This window comes from Chrysochloris asiatica, unplaced genomic scaffold (assembly GCF_000296735.1).
Source record: "Chrysochloris asiatica unplaced genomic scaffold, ChrAsi1.0 scaffold00266, whole genome shotgun sequence".
NCBI classification, from domain to species: domain Eukaryota; kingdom Metazoa; phylum Chordata; class Mammalia; order Afrosoricida; family Chrysochloridae; genus Chrysochloris; species Chrysochloris asiatica.
Window position 1 is genome coordinate 1,388,473 of NW_006408784.1, and position 17,682 is coordinate 1,406,154.

A 17,682-nucleotide genomic window follows, 5' to 3' on the forward strand; every position below is an offset into this window, starting at 1 on the left:
ACTTGTTTCTCCTGGGGGCGCTCTTCCGAGGATATTTGGGCTGCCTCCGGAGCCTGAGAGTCTTGGGCCGCCGGAAGGTGGGTGACGTGCGGATTTTCTTTTTTTTGTGGCTGTGGACGCCTTTCAGCACTGCCTTCTTGGCCTTCAACGCCTTTGCTTTGGCTTCAGCTTTGGGAGGGGCAGGGGCTGAGAGAGAAGGAAAGAAAATGAGATCCCAAGACTCAGACAGCCATTAATTCTGCTTTCAACACCTGTGGCGGGCGCTCCTGGCCCACACGTGCATCAGTGGTTCCTTTGAAGACATCACAAGTCTCAGAAGGTTAAGATTTTTCCATCATACGCACGACACTAGGGGCGAAAAAGATCAACTTGGTGTAATCCCGGGATACAATTTAGAAAAATGGAAGTAGCATTGACCGAGCGCTTGATACGTGCCTTAAAGTTTACTAGCTTTACACAAACATACCACCCGGGGGGCTACATTATGTCGTTTAACCAAAAAAAAAAAAAGAGAAAAAACTGAGGGCACAGATTCCTTTCCGCTTTGGTGACAAAAGAGCTATGTTTCCGACTGGCTCTCCCCAGAGGATGGTAGCGTCTAGGATTGCTTCACTGGAGCCCAGCCCATGCGGTTGAACTCACACGGCCCGCATACGCAGCAGCGTGGTCCAAATGTGGTCAGTGGCTGCGGAGCTAAGTCCCCGAGATTAGCCCACTCACTAGCTGTCCTCTTAATTCGTCCGCTCTGAGGGGATTCTATAACTAAGAGCGGCCCCCGAGCCCCAACACACACCTTCCTTCTTCGCCTTCGGCGCCATCTTCGTAAAAAGGGTCTGCAACACCCGTTCTCACGGGCTTATAGAACCAGTTCTCGCAGAAGACTCGCGATGCTTTTCACTCAAAACGGATTGGATAATTTGTAGCAGAGCGCCCGCCGGGAATGGTAGTTAGGTTTAATTTCTCTGCTCCTCCTGTAAGGCAATAGGGCTTTTTGGGAGTTGTAGTTTTCTTAAGGACACGTGTTTATTTGCTCTCGCTAGCGGATGGTGTAGTCTGGTCTCCGGAGCTTCCCATTTTGAGCAACTTCCAGTCTCAAGGAAGATGGCCTGCAGTGCCAAGAGACAACTTTGCCATCGCAAAGATTACAGTTAGGTTGACTCGTGGAGAATGAGGCAAAATTCTAGAATGTTAGAACAGAGTTTTGAAGACAACACCTGTGGAAACTGAAATGCCGAGAAGTGACATGGTTTATCAATTGTGCCGGGACTTGTTGGCAGTAAAAGTCCAGTCAAGCAGAAGGTCTTTGTCCAAAATGCAATAGGATTTTGCAAAAAGAAGTTGTCCTTGAGATGGGGGGGAGATGTCAAAGGGGCCAGTAGCGTAGTGGTTACCAATCGGGCTGCGAACCGCAAGGTCAGCAGTTCGAAACTACCAGTTGCTCCGTGGGAGAAAGATGAGGCTTTCTGCTCCCGTAAAGATTTACAGCCTTGGAAACCCTGTACAGGATCGCTATGGGTCCTTAACAACAACAGAACACCTATACTAAAGGAGGGATCCTCACGACTCAGAGTGACTTCCCCAAAAGGCAGAGTTCCAGGTCCATTTGGACCTTTTTTATCCTCCCTAGAATGGGGCAGCTTGGTTTTCGGCATCCCCAAATTACACAGCAATCTCGGGGAAGAATTCAGAAGTCTTTGTCATCTGTGAGCATCCCGTTCTCACCCTGACACCCCCTTTATGCGCTTCCCCAACTCCCTCTGCACCCCCCCACCCCGCCACCCCCAACCTGGGCAGAAGGGCGAGCGGGGGCAGAGTCTTATGAGTCACCTCCTGGGCCTGGAATCGATGAGGAAAGCACCGCCTCTCCTTGGGCCTCTTCTCTCCCCCTTTCCCCTCCCCTCCGGTTCCTGGCCTTGTCAGATGCTGCGCAGTAACCACTGACTCCCCTCACCAATTCGACTGGGTAAGGGTCCCAGAAGCACAGCACAGCAAAGGAGTACAGGGAAGGACGGCCTGGGTGCTCTGGATCAAAGGCATCTGACAGAGAAACCTGAGTTCTGGCAGCTCAGGGAAAACAAGGGGGGGAAGGCCGGGGCGGGCTCCGAGGGCCCGGGCTGCAGAGAGAGGGGCGGAGGGGGCAGCCCTTCTCCAGGAATTTCCGGGGATCAAGTTACAGCACCCGCTAAGGGCCAGTTGAGTGGGATGCGAAGCCGTGCAGCGGCCTGGCCCCTGGTCCCAGCATCTTAGCGGCCCCTCGTGCCTTTACTGCCCATCTTTGCCTACACTGACCCCGTGGGGCTGGGCTGCTCCGCGCCTTGGGGTCGCCTGGTTATGGTAGGGCCACCTCAATCCCGAGTTGTCGTCGGGTCTCCGCGGCCCCGGATTATTGTAGGGTCTATCCGGCCCCGCGTTATTGTAGGATCTGCCGAGTCCCGGGCTATACCAGACGGGATTACCCGCCCCCGTTTTGTGGCTGAAGGGTCTCCCCGCCCCCGAGTCGTCTTCGGAACATCCCGGTCCCGGGTGATTGTGGGCTCGCCTCGGCCTCGGGTGAGTGTCTCATCCCCGTGGCCAGCGGTGGTCGTAGCGTCGCCAGTGCCGCGGGCTCCCGTAGGCAACCAGTGGCCTCGAGTTGTAGTCGGGACACCCCGGCCGCGGGTAATTGTTGGGTCGACACGGGCCCGGGTCGCCAGAGCGGATCAGGCCTCCGCGCCTTCTAAGAGCACCCCGCAAGGCCGCAGACACGATGAACATCTTGGCGCCAGTGAGGAGGGACCGCGTTCTGTCGGAGCTGCCCCAGGTAGGCGCCAGGGCCACGTCGGGCCTCTGTTTGCGGCTGGGAGTGGGCGGGGAAAAGGCGGCACCAGACAGGCTTGGTTAGCCCTGCTGCCGCGGTAGGCCTGATGCTTCTGGGTGGTCTCCCGGGGCTGTTTGGCAACAGGATTAGGGCGAGGAGTGGGTGAGTCTCATTCTCTGTCCACCCTTCTCGCTCAGTGCCTGAGGAAGGAGGCCGCTTTGCATGTGCACAAAGACTTCCAACCCAAGGTCACCAGCGCCTGCCAGGAGCACCGGACAGGCACCGTGGGGTGAGTTGGGAATACCCATAACAAAGAATGGGAATCCCAAGAAACCCTTTAATCACAGCAAGGATACATAACCACCCCTGGGACTCCATTTCAGCCCCTGCCATAACACAGCTCCTGTGTTCTCCCCCTTCTTCCCAATAGCGTTGTTGTGAGAATCCTGTGAGATGCGAAGAGGTAGGAAGGTGGCAGATGCCTGACAAAGAGAAGCTGCCCAACATAGGGTACCCATACACCATCCCTTAGTCCCAGAGCAGAGAGTTATGCCAATGGGGATGAGTTCTATTGTGGTGGAGGGAGTATATTGTGAAGGGAGTAATGGTTGCTATCATTAAATGAGCATTTACTGTGTACCAGACAGTGTGTTGGGTCTATTTTATAAATTGGAAAACACCATCACTTTAAGATACATTTAACAGAGATGTTAAAATGTGATGTGGTTAAAATGTGTTGTAGAATATAGGACAGTTCTCATTTTAGAAGTCCCTGAGTGATGCAAACTGTTACCATACTTGGCTGTTAACCTAAAGATTGGAAGTTCAAATCCACCCAAAGTTGCCTGGCTATCTACTTCCAAAAATTCAGCCATTGAAAACCCTACAGGTCTACTCTGATACACATGGGGTTCCCACTAGTTGGAATCCACTTAACAACTTTACAACATCCTAGTTGTTGTTGTTGTTGTTAAGTGCCATTGAGTTGGTTCTGACCCATAGCGACCCTATATAGTAAAGTATATCTTATATCTTCATTTAGTAGTGTTGAAAGTGAGGTTCAGAGAGGCCAAGTAACACGTTCAAAGTATGAGAGCTGGAATTTACATTGATGTCACTGATGCTAAAGCACAAAACATCCTTTCTCCCCAAATTTCTCTGTTAAGCAGCTGCTTGGGAGGCCTGGTGTCTACAGTAACCTCAACCTGGGGTGCAGCTACCTTTCTGAACCTTGTAGGGGGCATTGGAACTTCCTACGGTGAAGGGACTGGTACCTACTCCCCCTGCCCATTCTTGTACCCAGCAGATTTAAGATCTCCAAGGTCATTGTGGTCGGGGACCTGTCTGTGGGGAAAACTTGCCTCATTAATAGGTAAGGGGTGCTAGACTGGGCTGGGCTAGGCAAGGTGGGGCTAAACCAAGCCAGGTGGGCTGGGCTAAGGGTCAGAGCATCTGGTTCCCCTCAGATTCTGCAAAGACACCTTTGATAAGAATTATAAGGCCACAATTGGAGTAGACTTTGAGATGGAACGATTTGAGGTGTTGGGCGTCCCCTTCAGTCTGCAGCTGTGAGTACTTCTTCCACCCCCTTAGAGCCTACTCTTCTCCCAGCACCTACCTATCACTATCCCCACACACCTGTGCTTCACCTCTCCTTCCCAGCTGGGATACCGCTGGACAGGAGAGGTTCAAATGTATTGCATCCACCTACTACCGAGGAGCTCAAGGTAAGAGACGAGGTGAAGCAGGGTAACCTGGCTTCTACAGCTGGGAGAATTGGGAAAGTGAGCCACTAATGCCTTTTCATCAACTGATACTGTTTCTTCCACACGTGTAGCCATCATCATTGTCTTTAACCTGAATGATGTGACCTCCTTGGAACATACCAAGTATGTGGACCTGTTGAAATATTAATGGGGGTGGTCAGGACGTGATAGGGAAGAAGAAGAATGCAACTAGGACTAGAGAGGAAGTGATTGGCGTATTAGTGTTGAGAGAAGAGCTGCTTAGCCTCACTTACCCCTGCCCCTCTGTTGTAGGCAGTGGCTAGCTGATGCACTCAAGGAGAATGATCCTTCTGGCGTGCTTCTCTTCCTCGTGGGTTCCAAGAAGGATCTGAGTGTAAGTGTGCCAGTGAGGGGAGTGCTCATGTTGGTAGGGAGACCCTCCTTCCCCATCTGACTCTGACCTTCCTTCAGACTCCTGCTCAGTATGTGGTGATGGAGAAAGATGCACTCAAAGTGGCTCAAGAGATGAAGGCTGAGTACTGGGCAGTCTCATCTCTCACTGGTGAGTCGGAAGCTTCAAGTCATCTCTGCTGCTTCCTTCCCTGCTGATGTTTCTTTCTCACTTCATCTCTAAGTTGTGCCCAGTGTCCCTAGGCCTGACACTACCCCTGAGTACCCATTTGTGCCCTGTGTTCAGGTGAGAATGTTCGGGAGTTTTTCTTCCGGGTGGCAGCACTGACCTTCGAGGCCAACGTGCTGACTGAGCTGGAGAAGTCAGGGACCCGGCGCATTGGGGATGTTGTCCGTAAGTACCTGTCTAGATGAGGATTTCAGAGAGTAAGAGGGCCCTCCATTCCCTGATTCACATCTTGCCCACCCTTCTTCAGGCATCAAGAGTGACGACAGCAATCTCTACCTAACTGCCAGCAAGAAGAAGTCTACATGTTGCCCTTGAAGGGTGACGGGTCTGTCTAGAAACTGCCCAGCCCTGGGTACTGTGTTACCCTGACTCACTCAGAACTTGACCCCTGGACATTTGCACTAATTGGTTTTTTTTTAAGACCAAAGAGCTGCCTTTTGATGGCAGTATCCTCAAAGGGGTAGCTGGGACCATGCTATTCACTCCCTGTCCCCAAGTACCATCATGCCAAAGACTGGATGCCCCAACCTGTCTCCAGGGACTCTCTAGGGTATTCAGCAGGTAGAGATGGCTGGGCGAGGGGAGGGAACCCCTGCTGTTTTGCTCAGCCTGCTGGATCCTTTGGGCATGAGAATGCCTAATTGTATCTGCTCACATGTGCCTTATGCATTAAAATTTCTGTGTTACTACATTTTGGGGACTGGAGTCCTTCGTTGGGAAAGAGGAATGTGGAATGGGTACATGTGGCCATTTGGGAGACTAGAGTTTCTTGCTAGGATTCTATGTTTAGTCCTTGGATAGGAGGACTCAGACAGACTGGGAGCTCAGGGATCAGGCTCTGGGACCCTCACTGGGTGAGAACTGAATGGCTGGCTCTGGGAAACTTTCCTCTGGTCCTTCCTCCCACATAGTTGATGCTTTAATTATATACCCAAATTTCTACCATTGGAATCCCCCTCCCTTTCTTTTTAACCCTCTTTCTGCATTCTGAAAAATATTTCTCTGAATTCACTGAGAAGCTAATGAGTTTTGGATGCTTTTTGGATTGACCAGAAGGCTTAGGGAGGGTGGGAGCTTAGTTCTTTATTCAGAAGATGTGCTTTGAGTCAGGAGGACCTATATTTTAATCTTTATGCCCACCCTTATTAATATAGGAACTTAGGCAAATAATTATCTTCTGTACCTCAGTTTCCTCATCTGTAAAATGGGGCTGTTAGTAATGAATTAATGGGGTTGTGTAAATGAAATAAGATAAAGTACTAATAAAGAATGAGAGTTCAGAACTCTAATACAATAACCATTTGGGGGAAAAGTGACTACTGACATCTGATCCAGAGCCTGGCGTCATCTTGGAAGGTCATGGAGAGCCAAGCCTAGAACATAGATCCCAGCTCCCAGTCAGTGAGTGCTCTGTTCATCCCGTCCCTGACTCTATTTTCACCTAGCATCTCTATCCTGGAAGGGTTGGCTTTTCTATATACCTTTTCTCCACTTAAAAAGCCCAGCTGGCATAGTGGTTAAGCATTCACCTGCTAACTGAAAGGTCAGTGGATTGAATCCACCAGCCACTCTACAGGAGAAAGATGTGACAGTGTGATCCTGTGAAGATTGTTATTGTTAAGTGCTGTTCAGTCGTTTACGACCCATAGTGACCCTGTATAGGGTTTCCGAGGAGCATTCTGGTGAGCTTGAACCGCTGACCTTGCAATTCAAACCAACTTTGCAGTTCAGTGCATTAACCTACAGTGCCACACCAGGATTCCTTGCAGAGCAGATGGGGCAGTTCTACTCAGTCCGATAGGTTCACTATGAGTCAGGTTCCACTCAAAAAGAATTTTTTTCCCTCCACTTACAAATACATTGCCCATTCCCAAACTTGCTCCTAACTTTTTCTCCTCTGCTTGTGCTGGACCTCCCTACAGCTATGCTGAGTAGGGGGAGCTGGGCTCCTCCTCTGGAGGAAAGTACAGGCATAGATGGAATAGCAGGAGGGGCCCTTGATGACCCTGAAAAAAGCGCAAATTAACTACCATCCTTTCTCCTCGCTTTGCTTTGAGGCATAACCTGACTGAAGTTTTCTGCCAAGAAAAATGCAGGGGTGTAATTTGAGGAATGCTAAAGATGCTGTTCTAAGATTTTCCCATTCTTCTGTAATTATTCTTTTTCATCTGTTTCCTTACTAGATTGCCTTGCATCCACTACTGCCATCAGTTTATTCCCACTCATGGTGACCCTACAGGACTAAGAGGAACTGTTTCCTAGGGTTTCTAAGACTTTACAGGGAGCAGTTTGCCTCATTTTTTCCCCACGTGGTGGCTGGTGGGTTTGAATCACACGAAGTCTTGGTGGTAAATAGCTCAGTACTTAGCTCACTGTACCACCAGAACTTCTTTTGCTTTGCACCGAGCCTGTTAATAATGTGTGTATGTGAACTTTGTACCACAATAATGGAGTGGGGTGTTTGTGCTGTGGGATGTGTAGGGATCGGGGGTATGAGTCTATGTTGTGTGTTAAGAGTCATTGAGTCGGTTCCAACTCATAGCGACCCTGTCTATATAGGGTTTCTGAGGAGCGGTTGGTGAGTTTGAACCTCCGACCTTGCTTTTTGGTACCTTGCTGTCCAGAGCAAACCTGCAGCGCATATATATGTATTTGTATTAGTCTGTGGTAAGTAGGTTTTTCACGTGCAAGCTCACCAACCACTCCTCAGAAACCCTATTCAGGGTCATTATGAGTTGGAATCGACTGACGGTACTTAACAACAGTGTGTGAATAGCATGTGCAGTGATGTATACGGTCTGAGAGGTGTGTGTAGTAGGTTACCATGAATGAATGCAGCCATGGTAACGCCCGCCCACCCGACAAGTCAAGTTTATAAAGCGCTTTATTGGGTAGAGTCTCTGGTCTCCCACCTGGCCTAGGAAGAAACGCTGGGGGGCGGTTGCCCCTGCTGGCCCCGGACCTAGGCCAACACCACGACCTCATCCAAGAGTTTTGAGCCAACGGTGGAGACCGTGAGAGCTCCTGCCTGAGCCAGAAGGATCTAGGGCAACCCAGAGGGTGACCAGGAGGGCTGCAGAGGTCGATCTCGCGGACTGAGTGCGGTTACAGAGGTTAGGGTAGGCTTGAAGCCCAAACTAGATTTCGAAGGGTTTGAGGGGAGGCGGGGAGGAAAGCCAAAGCGTAGGGTTGAGCGTGAACTGGGGAGGGGCTAAGGGAAGGACTTGGGTGGGGCGGGGGCGGGGCTAAGGCCGGGGGGTCGGACTAAGAGCTGGAGAGGAACGGGATGGGAATGAGGGCTGGCCCTGAGCGGCCGAGCTAAGGTTTTGGCCAGAAAGAAGAAAGGGGAGGTGCTAGGGTTAAAGGTGGGATAAAGAGGAGCCTGAGAGAAGCAGGGAGGTCCCTAATGAAGAACGTGGCTAAAGGTCAGAACTGGGTTGGGAAGACCACCAAGTCTAGATAGAGCTGGGAGGGAGGCTGGGCAAGCATGAGGCAGAATCAGGGTACTAGGGTGAAACAGACGGGTTTACGGTTGGACTGAGAGCTTGGCCTAGCTGAAGTTCAGGATTGGACTTCTGTGACAAGAGAGCCCCGTTAAGAACGAAGAATTGGGCTGAGAAATATGTGGGTCAGGACGACACTAACGATTGAAAGATGGACTAGGGAAAGACCTAGGCTCAAGACCAACATCTGTGATGAGAGAAAGAGCAGAGGTAAGCAGGGGACGGTGCGGAAGATTGAGGGTGGGCTTCGGACCGGGGACGTGGCTTAGAGACACCTGGAGGGTGTGGAACCGAAGACTAGTATTCAAGAGAGGAGGCGGGGCTAACGTTCAGAATGGGGCGGAGTTAGTTTGGGGACGGGTCTACGCGGAGCCGTGGACCAATGATTGAGGGCCAGGGTTCTGAAGACGCTGGGAGGATCGCTTGCCGCTTTGGCTGGGCTGTACCTCAGAAACCAAAGTTGCAGCTTCTGCTGTAGAACTTGAAGGCCCTGCTGGGTGTTAGTCGGCCGCCACCCATTAAACGCAAGACCAGGCTGGAGCCTATGGCCCAACACCCAAACACTCGCCTGGGTTGCAGCGGTCGTTTCCATTGCTCCGGAGGGCGGAGTCTGGAGGTTCCTTGCGTGACATCACAATTGCTTTCAGGTGGGGGCGGAGCCGGAGGGGCATTTCCTAGGAGACGCGTGCACACTGTTCTTTCCTTCCTTCCTCTTCTCTCCTCTCCTTCCTTCCTCTTTCCCTCCCTTGCTCCTTCCCTTCCTTTTCCCCTTCCCTTCCCAATTCGGCTGCTTTGATATCAACCTAGAACCCCAGTCCCTGTAGCACAAGGGCTGCAGTAGTTCCTCCGCTCACGGGGCACGGAGAGTTTTGTACAAATGAGCATCACCTGTGAGTTCTAAATCAGGCTCTAGCGTCCATTACCGAAAAAGGGACCCCAATACCTCCATCTCCCTTTCATAAGATCACCCTCATTCATTATGAAGTCCCTCCTGTGTTCGCCCTCAGTCGCTCCTGCTCCAAAAGCACTGACTGCTGTTTCAGCCCGGAGCTCTCTTTCCGCCTTCTGGAACCTGAGAGCAGATTGCATTCCTCAGATCCCGCATTGGCTGTCTTCCCTTCCTCCCCTTTGCAAACGAAGCTGGTGGTTGTCAGAGCTTCTGTGAAAAATGAATTGGCTATGACCCTGAAGTGAACTGACACATGGCAGAGTTTGAATGGTGACCCTGGCTCAGGGCCCACTGGCCTGCCCTTATAGGGTCCAAGTCAGATAAAGGGGGCCGTGGACCCAGATTTCAGTGAATGAAAAGTTGGTGTCCTGGAGTTGAAAAGTAGGTGTAGTGGGAAGGTGACAGCTGAGAAGGATGTTGGTTTAAGACCTGGCTGTGGAGCTCATACTCATAAAGGAACCCTTTGTTTACATGTGTGCCTACTCAGCCAGCTCTAAGTAGAGTGAAAGATCACAGGCTATGGAGCCTGGAAGATTGGGTTTGAATGGGAACTCTGCCACTTTATGTACTTTGACAAGTTACTTATCCTTTCTGAGTCTGTGTCCCCATCATAGAATGGGCTATGGTGGGAATTAAGAATTAAAATCAGTGGCATTGAGAAGGTGTTCATTCTTACCAATTCTCTTTTCCTAAAGAAGAGCTCCCAGGCTTGAGCCTTAAGCAGAGTTTCTAATGCCACAGTTCTTTGTGGCTCTAATAGGGAGTCTATCTATTCATTCATTGAATTCAACCAATATTCCCAGCTCCGTCCACATCCCAGACACATAAATATAACAGCTCTCAGGGAGAGCTACAGAGTAATGTTGTGAATGTCACAGGTTCTAGGTACATGATACAAGGGTGCATGGTCAATTCTACTTGGATAGAGTTGTTCTTTTCACGGTGAATTGGTGTTTTTGAGTAGTGGGAGGCAGGATAGAAGACTGGAGGAGTGATGGTTAGGAGAAAGGATAGATGGGTGAGAGAAACTGACAGCCGAGGAAGGAACCAGGGCCTGGGTCTCAGAGGGCCTGTACTATTAAGATTACAAATTTGCACTTGATCTTGAAGGCAGTGGGATGCTATCAGTAGGAATATGGTCCAATAGGCATTTCAGAAAACGCAAAGGAATGGCTGAGAAGAATGAGAAGGCACCCTGGTGGCACAGTGGTTGGGTGCTTGGCTAATTACTGAAAAGTTGGCAGTTCCAACCCCCCAGCAAGCTCCATGGGAGAGAGATGTGGCCATCTGCTTCTGTACAGATTACAGCCTTGGAAGCCGTATGGGACAGTTCTACTTTGACCAATAGTCGTTAAGAGCCAGAATCATATTGATGGCAACAGGTCATCAGACAGGAGGCAGAGAGGCCAGGCACGAGGCTACTTTGGCTTTCTAACTTAGAGCGTATGAAAGTCTGAATCAAGACAGAAGTAATGCGAGAGGTATGTTGTTGTTTTTAAGTGTTGACTCATGGCAACCCTATAGAGGGTTTCTGTAGCTGTAAATCTTTGTGGGAACAAAAAGCCTCATCTTTCTGTAGAGCACCTGGTGGGCTTGAACTTGTGGTTTGAACTTGTGATTTGAAGTCCAGTGGTAATCGTACCACTGTGCTCCTTGAGGGAAGTATTGTTATTTATTGTTAAGTACCATCAAGTCAGTTCTGACCCATAGTGAGACCCTGTGTAGGGTTTCCAAGGAGCAGCTGGTGAGCTTGAACCACTGGCTTTGTGGTTCAAACCGATTTTGCAGTCTAGCACATTAACCCACAGGGCCAACACCAGGATATGGCAATAATTGATTACCAAGTTGGATGATCGTGAAGTTTCTAGCTTAAGTGTCTATTGTTCTCTGAAATGGAGGATATAAGAGAAGATAGGAAGGTAGGGAAAAGATGGTTTGTATAGAAAATACTGATTTAAGATCTTTTGGGGACATCCAAGAGGATACTGGATATGTCATTTTGTTGATGAGTATTAAAACCATGGGAGAGGACAAAATTAGCCAGAACAAGCTTGCAGTTTTTTGAGAAGGTGATCAAAGACAGATGTTGATAATCACTAATATGTATGGAAGTACAGCAGAGGTAGAGTAGACAGCAAAGGAGTCAGGAAAGAACTAGGAAGAGAAGGAAGAGAAAGATGAGAGAAGTTTGTTTGGGAAGCCAAAGGAACAATGTGAAGAGATCAGTTGGTCAATAAGGTCAAGTGAGGTGAGACAAAAAGGAGATGACTGCGTTGGAATATCGGGAAATCACAGGTGGTCTTTAAATGGCTGCCCGTGACTAAAGTAGATGAGGTAAGGAGGTAAAGGTTCTGAGGGGTCAGTAAAGGTAGTGACTGAGCCTCTTCTGGTGCGTATTTGTTGAATGAATAAACTTGGGTTGAAAAGGAATAGGCAGTGGTAGAGGGAGAAACAGGGCTGATAGTGTTTTGCCTGTTTATAGAAAGTCAGCTTGTTGGGGGAAAAAACAACAGAACAATAGTAAAGAGGGAGAAGGTGAAAATTCTGGCTGGGACCTGGAACTTGTTTTGAGCAGGAGGAAGGGATACCTTGTCCCCAAGGTAGAGAAGTGTTAGTGAGGGTGAAAGCAGCCACAGATTGTGCAGGTGAAAATGTTTGCTGAGAGGACTAATACTGGGAAGTAGGAGTCTTGAGGGAAATGCTTGAAATATCTATCACTGACTCATAATATTGAACACTTCTGTGCTATGGGAAACAAAAAGGGATAACTAAAGACCTGTGCCTGGCTGAAACCCCCAGTTAGCTTCCCTTTCTTAAGCAGGGATCCACTCTGATGCTCCAAAGGACAAGTCTAAACTGTAGGAGGAAAAGGAGAAATGGCAGAATCAGTCCAGTGTTACTGATGGCTGGGGAATGGTCTACTCATTGGAGACACCCTCTGACCACCTCCAACACACCTTTGGGCATCATTGGAACTGTCCCTCCTTGCCACCACTCCAGAATCAGCTCCAATGATGCTTCTTTTAAGAAGTGTTCTAAAATCCTCTTCCCTTTTCCTAGTTTCAATAAGCACCTTTGTTCTGATTCCACAGACCTTCCTCTCCACCCCCCACCCCTGATGTCTCTATCACACTGTTGTCATTATCTGTTCCTCTACTTCCCTTGTGTCCTCCCCACCCCACCTCTTAAGGGACTTTTAAAAATATATACCTCTTCAGGATGAAGCTGGGGCCTGACACCTGGAGCATCTCAAATGTTGGGGGAATGAATGACAAGGTGGCGGGGACGGGGAGGGGGAATGCCATCATCACTCTGTACTCTCTCAGATATAAACAGGTTGCCCAGCTGGGAGAGAGGACATCTGCTGGCTAGCGTGGCATCCAGCACTGACACATCTACCTTCTCCTCTGAAGGTGGGTCTGGAGGATTACTGTCTTTGGGGTCCCATTCACCCCTCACTTGGGAAAGCTGAGACTTGGTGATAGGCAGAGGGAGGAAGTGTTTGGATTTGAGAGGGTTACCCAGTCCCTCCACACCCTACTTCTTGATGCCAGACCCCTTTTTTGAGGCCACAGTCACTCTCTGCCTGTGTATAGCACAAATGAGTAGCTTTCACCTATGTGGATGGAATCTTCCCAGTAACCCTGAAAAATGGGTATTGCCTCCATCTCCACTTTGTATATCAGGAAATGAAAGACTCAGAGAAGTTAGCTAACTTGCCCTCGATCACCCTGCTAGTAGGTGACAGAGCAAGGACTAGAACTCAGATTTGTCTGATGAGTTCAGGGCACTTGACACTCTGCTGCCCTTTGCTTCAATTCAGCAGCTGTGAACAAACCGAAGTGGTGATGTCCCAGCCAGGCCCAGCCTCCCACCCCTTTATTTGCCATGGAATAGAGAAAAGATACCGAAGGAAATGAAGCAGAGAAAGTCACCAAGGTGGTCAGGGAGTGGCAGGGACCCAGGACCCTCACAGCCTGGCTGGGGGAGGTGGAGGGATGTGGGGCAAGGTTTAGACCAAAGTGGCAGTGTCCTCATCCTTCAAGTACTTTTAAAGCCACTTGGACTAACACACCCACACCCTAAAACCAAACAAACTCATAGTGACTCTATAAGACAGGACAGAACTGCCTTATAGGGTTTCCAAGGTCCTAGTGTGGTGCTGTGAGTTAACGCACTGGACTGCAAGGTTGGTCTGAATCGCAAGGTTAGAAGTTCAAGCTCACCAGCTGCTCCTTGAAAACCCTATATAGAGTTGCTATGAAGTGACTCATCAGCACTTAACAACCATCTTTAGAGAAGCAAATTGTCATTACCTTTTCCCTGCAGAGCAGCTGGGGGATTTGAATTGCTGGCCTTTCAGCTAACTGCTGTGCTCTTAACCAGCAGGGCTCCTGACACACCACAGCCTGGGGGCCAACAAGAGGTCTCACCCAGTTCCACCCCTCTGGGGGCTAGATAAAGACACAGTCCTGGAGATAGTTCACTGCCACAGCACCACATGTCAGGCTGTCCTGTCATGGCAACTCCTCAGTGCCCCTCTTCCTCCTCTGGGGGTGGGGTGGAGCTGGTGTCAGGGGAACTGGCAATAAGACTGCCCACAGAGATGTACTGGACACCTTCTTGCCCTCTGCCTGGTTGTGTTGAGACCTTGGGTTCTTGGCTGTGAGGGACATATGAAGTTCTCGTCTTTGGGGTGGTAGCCTGAGAGTGTAGAGCCAAGAGTAGACTGGAATCTTAGGCAGGGTCAGAGGTGAGGCAGTGGGAGTGAAGGACCAGAAAGGCCAAAGTGGGTTCAATCATCTGAGCAAAACAGGCAAGACCCTTTCTCCAGGACTTCCTTAACCCTGACCTGTCATTGGCAGCCTTTTCCCGGTGCCCTGGGAAAGCAGACATGGTATCTTTGGGGATTGGGAGAAGGGTGATACCTAAAGAAAGGTGGAAGGGCTCAGGCTAGGGGGTGGGTTGTTCAAAAGTTTGTGTCTCTAGGGCAGGGGTGAGGAACTTTTTTCCTGCCAAGGGCCATCTGGATATTTATAACATCTTTTGCAGGCCAAAAAAAAATTTAACTTAAAGATTAGCCTGCCATATCTGGTCAAACATGCTGTGGGTTTTAATGACCTGAACTGCAAGGTTGGTTTGAACCACAAGGTCTGCAGTTTAAGCTTACTGGCTGCTCTTCAGAAACCCTATACAGGGTCACTATGAGTCGGAACCAACTAGATAGCACTTAGCAACAATGTGATGGCTGGAACTGCCACCAAATGGTTTTCAGGCCTTATATGGCCCTCAGGCGTTTCCCCACCCCTGCCCTAACAACTAGGGAGAGAAAATGGATGGCGATAGAACTAGAGGTAAAGAAGAAGGTGGGCACGGGTAAGGGGAGGGAACTGAGAAAGGTGACAGGAGAAAGAACTTGGAAGAGAAAGGGCCAGAGTAGAACTGATGTGAAGGGTGGAGGAGGAGGTGCCACAGGCAGGGAGCAGGATGGTGCGGGTAGCCTTAGTTGTTCTGAGGCCACCATAGCAGGCCTTGTGACTTTCTTGATATGTACAATGTAGGCATAGAAATGAGAGGGCTAGCTACTGCTGATGCCAATCACAGGGATTACAAAGTGGGGCTCCTGAGGCTCTACCATATGCTATGGCAAGAGGGTCTTGCCCTAGCCAAGCACTTTGTTTAGTGCAGTAGCTGATGACTGAGTAGGGCAGTTTCTGAGAAGAGGTAGAGAAAAGGGGAAGGGGTCACAGATGACAGACTTGGTGCCAGGCCTTCTTTAGGGAATCTGCAGGGACCCAGAGTTACTATTGTTATTAAGTGCTGTTGAGTCGGTTCTGACTCATAGTGGCCCTATATAGGGTTTCCCAGGAGTGACTGGTTGAGTTTGAACTAGCAACTTTGCGAATCAAACTGACCTTTTGTTCGAGTGCTTATCCTACAGCGCCACACCAGGACTCCTGGAGTTACTATTAAGACTCCTAGATATAATAGTTCAAGGGGGATAGTGGTGGTAGCCGGTGAATTTGGTGAGGCTCAAGACCACTGATGGAGTCCTGGAATGGCATTGTAGGACGAGAACTGGACTGCAAGTTTGATTTGAACTGCAAGGTTGGTGGTTCAAATCCACCAGCGACTCCTTGGAAATCTGCTGAGTCAGAACCAACTTGATGGCACTTAACAAGAAGTCCATTTATGGTCTCTAGATTGAGTTATGGGAAGACCCCAGGTATGCTGCTGCAGCTGCCCCTGAATGACCCAGGCCCTACCCCTCAGGTGACTTCCAGGAGGAGACTAACAGGTACTGCTGGAAACACACGCAGTGTGCTAGGCACATCCTCCACCCCTTCATCTCAGACTACGGCCACCACCAGCTACACCTGCATGCTGTCAGCCACTGTGACTGTGATTCTAGGTGAGGGCTGCTTCTTTGGGGACCCACAGCACCATAGAAATGCCTGGGCATAAAGGCCCCTATCATTCACCTAGTGCTGCAAGAGCAATTGGAGGAAGTATTGTGGCAGTTGGTGCAGAACCCAGGGGAGCCCACTGTCCTTTAGGTTGTTGGCTCTGGACCCTTGGGGAGCTCTGGAGGTGTGGGAGCCAGGCTGAGAGTCTTGTGTGGCAGGGTGAAGGAATGCTCAGAGAAGGCAGATAGCAGCAGCTCCCAAGACGTGGGCCATACCTGCTCCCGAGACATGGGCCCAACCTGTGTCAAGATCATCCAGACCCCTTGTTTTGAGCTCATCCCAGAGGAAGAATGTGTGGAAAGGTTCTGGTATGGCTGGTGAGTGCTGGTAGGCTGACAGGGGAGAAGGGGGCTCTAGTGAGCATTGCCTCCTACTTCCTGTCAGCCCTCTCTCCTGGTCATCCTTCCCCTACAGGTGTAAAAGCTACAGGCCTGTCTCAGTGGCAGTGATCCATCATCCCATCCCCCATGAGGAGTTTGTGGAAGATGACTTCAATGGAGAAGTGGATGAAGAAGAAAGCAAGCCTCCCATCCCGACCCAGGTGGGGCCTATCACCAAGTCACCTGACATGAGCACTGGCACAGTTACGGCCACTGGGACCCCAGACTCAGCAGTTCCCATTACCATCTGGCGCTCTGAGAGCCCCACAGGTAAAAACCAGGGCAGCAAGGTGGTCAAGAAGGTAAAGAAGAAGAAGGAGAAAGACAAAGCTGAGGAGTTGTCAGACAAGGAGAAAGGAAAACTGAAGAAAAAAATCAAGAGGAGCAAGGTGACTAAGAAGAGCCCAGTCAAATCGGAACCCTCACCTCCAGATTTGGGCCGATCATTAAGTCCAAGAGAGTTGGCGAGGATGTCAGAGTCCAGCCTAGACAGCCGGGAAGACCTGGAGAGTGAGGACAGCTACGACACCAGACCGGAGGAACCCTCCAGTGAGGATATTGCGGAGGTTTCCTCACCCAAGAAGAGAGACAAGAACACAAGCCCAAACAAGAAGTCTGGGGGAAGGTCTCACAAGTCAGGAAGGTAAATAAGCAGAAATCTCCCCCAATATCAAACCCCAATCTCAGTTGAGGCCAGGTGACCAGGGTGAAGAATAAATTCAATCAAGCCTGTAAGCTGACCCTCTGCTGCTGTTCTCTCTCCCTCCAACTCTCCAACTGGGCTTTCTCTGTGTATGGGTGCTCTGGGTAGAGTTGGAGTCAAGGTTTCTGAAGGACAAGTCAGCGTTCAATGAGTAAGTCCAAGGGAAAAGGTGGGAGGGAGGCCGACCTTTATGGTCATACTGGGGAGAAGAGGAGGGACATAGACTTGTTTTTCTTTTATCTTAGGACTAGTACAGAAGAGTCCATGTGGGTTGGGATAGGTTGGAGGGTTCTTCCTGTACTGGGTTGCTGACCTGTGTGGATTCTGTTGTTGGGATAGTAGTGTCTGCAGTGATAAACCCACAATAAAATCAACCTTTTAACCTACACTGTGCTTCTGGGCCTGGCCTTTCCTTCTCTAAATGGCACGGGGAAGGTGAGGCCAGGGCCACTGCAAGGCTTCTATCTGCTCATTGAGGTGGTCATGCTCTAGGCTAGGCCCTAAGCAGACTTTGGT

General features: G+C 49.9%; 2 protein-coding genes across 2 annotated transcripts; both read left to right on the forward strand.

The window, feature by feature from the left end:
- The first annotated feature begins 1,818 nt into the window (after positions 1-1,818).
- RAB34 (RAB34, member RAS oncogene family) lies at positions 1,819-5,479 on the forward strand. The gene is given in 12 exon segments (XM_006874199.1): positions 1,819-1,933; positions 1,936-1,963; positions 2,722-2,800; positions 2,995-3,086; positions 4,104-4,169; positions 4,264-4,365; positions 4,460-4,524; positions 4,635-4,686; positions 4,837-4,918; positions 4,996-5,086; positions 5,222-5,329; positions 5,412-5,479. Coding segments are annotated over 12 exon segments (948 nt in total).
- Positions 5,480-9,544: 4,065 nt separating this feature from the next.
- On the forward strand, positions 9,545-17,154 carry PROCA1 (protein interacting with cyclin A1). The gene is given in 6 exon segments (XM_006874200.1): positions 9,545-9,557; positions 12,943-13,029; positions 15,890-16,028; positions 16,242-16,400; positions 16,498-17,081; positions 17,084-17,154. Coding segments are annotated over 6 exon segments (1,053 nt in total).
- Positions 17,155-17,682: the final 528 nt, after the last annotated feature.